The 7,027-nt window shown below is 37.9% G+C and overlaps 1 protein-coding gene across 2 annotated transcripts in view; it reads left to right on the forward strand.

Moving 5' to 3' along the window:
• The window catches only part of LOC149838293 (ubiquitin fusion degradation protein 1 B-like), a 61,572-nt gene extending 54,987 nt beyond the window's left edge, over positions 1-6,585 (forward strand). For both annotated transcript variants that reach the window (XM_090006502.1, XM_090006503.1), the window contains exons 8-9: positions 5,503-5,744; positions 5,838-6,585. In XM_090006502.1, coding sequence (XP_089862628.1) covers positions 5,503-5,744; positions 5,838-5,930 — 335 coding nt within the window. In that variant the 3' untranslated portion in view covers positions 5,931-6,585. The remainder of the gene's footprint in view (positions 1-5,502; positions 5,745-5,837) is intronic.
• Positions 6,586-7,027: the final 442 nt, after the last annotated feature.

Consider the following 7,027-nt stretch of genomic DNA (forward strand, 5'->3'; position numbering starts at 1 on the left):
TTCAATGGATGCCTAAAAATCCTTAGGTCCGACTCTTGGAGGAGAATACCTCTCAAATGAATTCAAAAGTTATCTTGAAAATTTTGGTATTCTTCACCAAAAATCTTATCCAAAACCCCCCCAACAAAATGGGTTAGCCGAACGAAAGCATATGCACATCATTGAAACAACTAGGACTTTACTCATTTCACAAAACATTCCAAAAAATCTCTGGGCTGAGGCAGCCCTTACCTCTATCTATCTGATAAACAGACTTCCATCGAAAAATTTAAGCAAAATTTCTTTGAAAAATTATACGAAAAGGAACCTGATTATAGCAGGTTAAGGGAAGGGTCTTTGAGTGTAAATGTTTTGTTCTTACTGATAAGAATGACAAACTTTCTCCTAAGGCCATTCCTTGTGCCTTTCTTGGATATTCTGAAACCCAAAAGGGTTTTCGTTGTTATGATGTCAAAAGTGATAAACTGTATGTTTCCAGAAATGTGAGTTTTTTGGAAAATCTTAGTGGATTCGAACATTGTGAATCTCATAATGAGAATGTGGATTATTCTTTTCTATTTGATTTACTGAATAAAAACGATGATACTAGTGATGATGAGTCAGATCAAAGTAACTCAAATGAATTTGAAATTGAGGAAAACATCCCCTTGCTCCTTTCATCACATCAACATATTGATGAAGGATTACCTAGAGACCCTATCACCTATACTTATAGAGATCGAAACAACTTTAGAAGTGCTCTTGAAAGATATGATGATGCGAGTTCCAGTGCTCCTCAGAGCGAAGTGATCCCTCGTAGAATCCAAAGAAGTAGAAAGACTCCTTCTAGGTTCATTTCTTATGACTCTTTTTCACCTAAATATAGGGCCTGTCTTAGTGCCATTCACTCTTATATAGAACCTAGAAATTTCGAAGAAGCACAAAAGTGCCCTTAATGGATTAGTGCAATGGACAATGAACTTGAAGCTCTGAGAAAAGCCAAAACTTGGGAGTTTCAAAATCTTCCTAAAGGTAAGAAAACAATAGGGTGCAAATGGGTTTTCAAAGTAAAGACTAAAAGTAATGGATCCCTTGAAAGATATAAAGCTCGATTGGTTGTAAAAGGATATAGTCAAGAGTATGGTATTGACTATGAAGAAACTTTTGCTCCTGTAGCTCGTATGGTCACTGTCCGATGTCTTATAACCGTTGCTTCTATCAACAAGTGGAACATCTATCAAATGAATGTTAAAAATGCTTTTTTAAATGACGATTCAAATGAAAAAGTTTATATGGATGCTCCACCTGGAATGGAGACTCCCAAGGGAAAAGTGCTTCGCCTTCAAAAAGCACTTTATGGTCTAAAACAAGCCCCCAAGGCTTGATATGATAATGATTGAAAATGGTTTTTCCTCTTGCTTTACTGACACTGTTCTATTTGTTAGAAAATCCAATGCAGGGATTGTGATTTTATTATTATATGTTGATGACATGCTCATCACTGAGAGTGATTCTAACGGGGTTAATAGTATAAAATCTATCTTGAAAGATAAATTTGAAATGTCTGATTTGGGTTTTTTAACTTATTTTTTGGGGATTGAAGTAGCATACTCTTTTAGAGGATTTTTTTTATCTCAAACTAAGCTTGCTTCTGAGATCATTAACAGGTCAGGTATTACAGATGAGAAGCTTTGTGAAACTCCTGCAGTAGTAGGGGCAAAAATGAAAATTGATGATGGGGTTCCTCTTTCGGATCCTACACCCTACAGGCAACTTGTAGGATCATTGATGTATCTGAGTATTACCAGTATCCCATGCAGTCCATACTGCAAGTAAGTTTCAACATGCGCCTACATCAGTTCACATGAGTGCCATCTTGCGAGTCGTAAGATATATAAAGGGTTCTCTGAATAAGGGAGTTTTTCTGTCCTCTTCTTCCGATTTAAAATTAATTGCTTATACTGACTCTGATTGGGGAGGTGACCTAAATAACCGTCACTCCACCACTGGTTTTTGTGTATTCTTAGGAGACTCACTAATTTCATGGAGATGCAAGAAGCAACAAAAGGTGTCGCTCTTCTCAGCTGAAGCTGAATATCGTGCTATGACAACTACTACCATGGAGATTGTTTGGATTCATCAACTGCTAGAAGACATGGGGATCACAATAGAAGGGCCCACCAAGCTGTGTTGCGACAACAAGAGTGCAATCTACATTGCGAAAAATCACACCTTTCATGAGCGGACTAAACACATCGAAATGGACTGTCACTATGTTCGTGAAGCATATCTCCGAGGAGTCATTGATCTTCCTTATGTCACGTCCGAATATCAGTTGACAGATTTCTTTACTAAAGCCTTGTGCGCTCCGCGGTTCAACTTCCTTCTTGGCAAACTTTCGGTCATCTTGCCCTAAGTTTGAGGGGGGTGTTAAATTATGTAAATCAAACTTGTAATTTCGTATATATATTTTTTATATATAAGGTAATACATATACATATATTATATATATGTATATGTATCTACCTATTATATATATAAAATATATATATTTCTATCTTTAGTCTTAGGGATAGTTTATGCATTTTCCACATTCTTTTTCGTGAATATGTTTTGTATTTTCTTTATTTCTTTTTCTTTTAATAAAGCAACTTGTACGTGAGGGGCCCAACACACTAGTCGTTGGACCCCTCCAACGACTATGTGGAGCCCCTTCCAAGGTCTCCTTATGCCCTATAAATATGGGCACTCTCTCTTGTATTCTCTTAAGGGTTTTTAGGATTATTGCCCAACCTTTTATTGTTTATGAAACTTATGAGTGCATTTGCACATTTGTGATTTCGTGCTTTTGTGCTTTTGTGCACAAGTGTTCCAAGCGAGAAGCGAGAAGCGAGAAGCGAGGCATTATCAAAATTTTAGAAAGTGGGAAGAGCGGGACAACTTAGAAGCAAACAAGGAATAGTCTTAGAAGCGACCTAGGAAGCGAATCAGAAGCGACCTAGGAAGCGAGGGGGAAGCGAAAAAAGAGAAAAAAGAATGAAAAAAAGAAGGGGAAGCAATCACGCACTTTTGAATTTTTTTGGAGCTTCTCACCACGTTTCGGAAGCACCACGAAACGCACTTCCCCGTACCCTATGGCGCTTCCATTTTCTTTGATTCGAACCCGAATAGTTTTAAACCTCATAAATCCCTATTTCAATTTGCTAATTAATAATTAATTGCTGTAAATAACAATAATTTGCTAAATATTTGAAATTCACCAATGGAGACCAAATATTGAACAGGTAAATTCCTTAATATTTCATTAAAATATTTGCTAAAATTTTCGGATATTACAGTCCTTGCTGAAGTTATGCCCATTATGCTGGGTCAAAGCACATGTAAAGGATAATCATCCAGAATCTAGCTTTAAACTTTCAAATTTTAATCCTCAAAGGGATATTAACGAGGGGCTAAGAGAAGACCACAACTATGTATACGTCTCAAAAGATTCAATTGTCACAGGGAATAAATTTATTTTTTTGGGCCAACTTGAGGAGCAGGTAGGCACGTCAGGCGCATATACATATGAAAATCAAGTTTACAATGGGCAGGGCCAGCCAAATAGGCTCTGCAAGTGATATTCATGGCCATTGGGCATACTTTGGAGAATGCTCATGCACAGAAAATAATATTTAGATTTTGGTGATTGAGTAGGTAAATTCCAATCTTCTTGCCATGTAGGGAGAGACCTGTGACTAAGGTAACATATAGGCCAATTGGAATGGGAATATAGAGAATCTTAAGGGAACTTTTGGATAAGGCTGGAAGTTTTTTTTTTTTGAAAACTTGGAGTTTGGCTGACCAAATGATTTGCATTAAGATTACTTGGACATGATTTTATGAGTCAACTAATCTCATGCATCCACCTAGATGAGCATGCTTCCAAATTAATGTTCAAAAGAAGGCCAAGGCTAAGGGTCCTTTAGTTAAAGGATCTGGCTGTCTAGGCTGGCAGCCCAATGTGAACTTGAAGGGGTGATTAAATGGCCTAACATTGTATTTATTTTGGAGTCTGTTATCTAATGAGAAGAATCAATCCCGAAAGGGAAGGCTAAGTACTATGATTCTGGGAATGAGAAGGCATCCAATGGTAGAGCTAGAGTGTTGACTTTGTAGGATTCTGGAATAAACTTGGCAACTGGCATATACTTGAAAACTAGCCCGCTCTTAAGATTTCAAGTCTCATAAGCCATCGAACTTGTTAACAGTAATGGTGGGCTTTGAATCCTAATGGGGAATTTTAATTATGTTTTGCACTAGGCTGAGAAGATGAGGAAGCTGCTGGTTAAATGGTATGCATCTCAATTATATGAATTCGATTCATCATATAGGCTGTTTGAACTTTGAAGTTTAGGACTTATAAAACTGTTTTACTTGATCAGTTAATAGAAAAGGTGAAAATGTATGATAAAAGCTGGATTTATACATAATAAACTACTAATGGTTCAATGATGTAGACTACCAACAATTTGAAAATTTCCCCTTGGACCATATTGGATCACAACCTACTATTGTTTGAAGTAAAAGATTTAGGGACTAGATGCAAATCTCGATTTAGTTTTTCACAATATGTGGATGCTCTTGATGATTGCCTTAAGATAGTGAAAGTGAGTTGGAGTCTTAGTTGCCGATTAGAGTGCTGGACAAGCTTTCTGGGATAAAACATAATTGAACACTTTCGAACCAATATAAGTTGAGGAATCTAGCAAAGAATCCACTCTGACGTAGCCACAGATTAATGCTGGTTCATGTGAAGCCATTAACAAAGAATTGAAGTTGAAAAATTAGCTTGAGAGCCCTTTTGCAGTAAGAAGTGTGTTGAAATAAAAAATCCTAGATTGCTTGGCTTAAAAAAGGGGGTAGGAACAATTAGGGGCGGGCCCATTGCCAAAAGTCCTGCCCACGGCCCATGGGCCTATTGGGCAGGCCGGGTCGGGCTGAACTGGCCTATTTCCACCTCACACACTCACACGCCGCCTCACAAACACACACACAGTCGCAAACACACAGCCTGACACCACATAGCCTCTCACAAACAACCACACTCAAACAGCCACTTATACACAGAGCCACACACAGCCTCATACACAGCCACATGCAAGCGCGCACATACAACCTCACATACACGCACACACAGATAATGTGAATTATCCAAAAAAGTTGGGTGTTGGTTTGGAAATAACCCTTTAAATTAAGCATTCTATACTTGCTTACTATTTTGGCTATGCTTGTAACATCCATAGTGCAATATTGGAAATAGTTGTCTTTTATCTGTTAAAAAATTTCTTAAAGAAAATTTTAGATGCCAAAAGTTTCCCAGTTAGGTTCAATTCTGAATATTGTATTTGGGTGCTGCAATAGTGTTAAAACAAAAATTCTAAATTTATTCAATCACATTGACCATGAGTTATGTAGTAGCACCACTTTTACCAAGATATTCATGTTTTTGTCTCAACGTTGCTTTTCCCATCTTCTATACAGTGCAACAAGAACCTGTTTTGGCGGAGCCAAAGTTCAGCTCATTCACAGGTCTTGGAAGGCGCCTGGATGGGAAACCTTTGAAGCATTCAGTGTCACCTGCTTCTAACTCTGTGCCTGGAGGGAACCTTCCATCATCTTCAAACAGTCGGCAAAAAACGAGTGGATCCTTTTCAACAAGGCCCACTCAAGGGAAGCTTGTCTTTGGCTCCAATTCAAGCAATGTCACGAGTGAAGCAAAGAAGGTATGTTTGGTGGAAATAAATGGGCCATGGTTAAAACTCTTTAAGAATCTCTCTCTGGGTTAATGTGCTATTTCTATTTGTTTTTCTTTGCAGGCTGCCAATAAAGAAGCGAAACCAGATAAGCCCCCGAAGGAAGAGCCAAAATTTCAATCATTCACTGGCAAGAAGTACTCGTTAAGGGGTTGATACTGTTTAGTGTATAGCAATACTCTCTCCCTTGTATGGGGTCTGAAAAAATAGATATCAAATGATTAGTCAAATAGAGGTTCGACTACCTGTAAGTTATTTTACTTGGTTCTCATCTTCATGCTTTATGACTTGAGTTATTGGATTATATACAGGCAGTGAGAGAAGCTGGCTTACAGATTAATACCATGTTAAAATGTTGCTAAAATAATTTATACGGGTATCATCCCACACAAATCTAATGGGGCCCTCATAGGGTCATTGCCTACCGGGGGCTGGTAAACAAGCGGAACAAACTGCACAAGTAACTGGCACAGCTGAGCTTGCGTAAAAAGGGTACATGGATCATTGCCTAGGTCTGGTAAACGAGCTGAATGAACCGAACAGTAAGGTGTTCAGGCTTTGCTTGTTTACTACTGAAAGATGTTTGGGATCGCGCTCATGCTCTTGTCTAGATGAACTGAGCTCGAGCTAGATGAGCTGGATCGTGTAAAAAGGGTACATGTATTTTTAAAGAGTGACACCAAGGAGGTTTTAACCATATTCGATTTGTAACATACATTATGCTTAAAGGGTGTTTTTATGGTGGTACTGTACCTACACATTTGATTTATGTAGATCTAAGCTCTAAAAGAAAAATCTAACTGTTGGATCATGTTTAGCATATTGTATTTATTATTTTCATGTATGAAAATTGACTCAAATGTGATGTTTTATACAGTTTTTAAACCACCCTTATTTTCAAGAATTGTGAGCTGGTTAATTTTCTTAGTCTCAGAAACTGAAATCTCATTGTATATTAAACAAGATAAACCTTTTAATATACTAAAAAGTCATGCTAAACACACCTGTATGGTTAGATTTACAATTTGGTGGCTAAATTATGCAATTAAGAGTGTTTTGTGTTTTGTGCTCGACTCGTTTAAGATAAGCAAGCTGCACATTAGTCGACTCGCGCTGGCTACACTAACCAAACACAATTGAGTTCACGAAGAGCTGAACCAACCCATGAGATGCTCGGTATATTTTCCAGCCCTGTCGCCTACTAGGATGGAATTGTGGGTTCAGTGGAGCGTTGAGTAGGTGAAATTTCACTA

This window comes from Nuphar pumila, chromosome 5 (genome assembly GCF_984573655.1).
Source record: "Nuphar pumila chromosome 5, dmNupPumi1.hap1.1, whole genome shotgun sequence".
In the NCBI taxonomy this organism is placed as follows: Eukaryota; Viridiplantae; Streptophyta; class Magnoliopsida; order Nymphaeales; family Nymphaeaceae; genus Nuphar; species Nuphar pumila.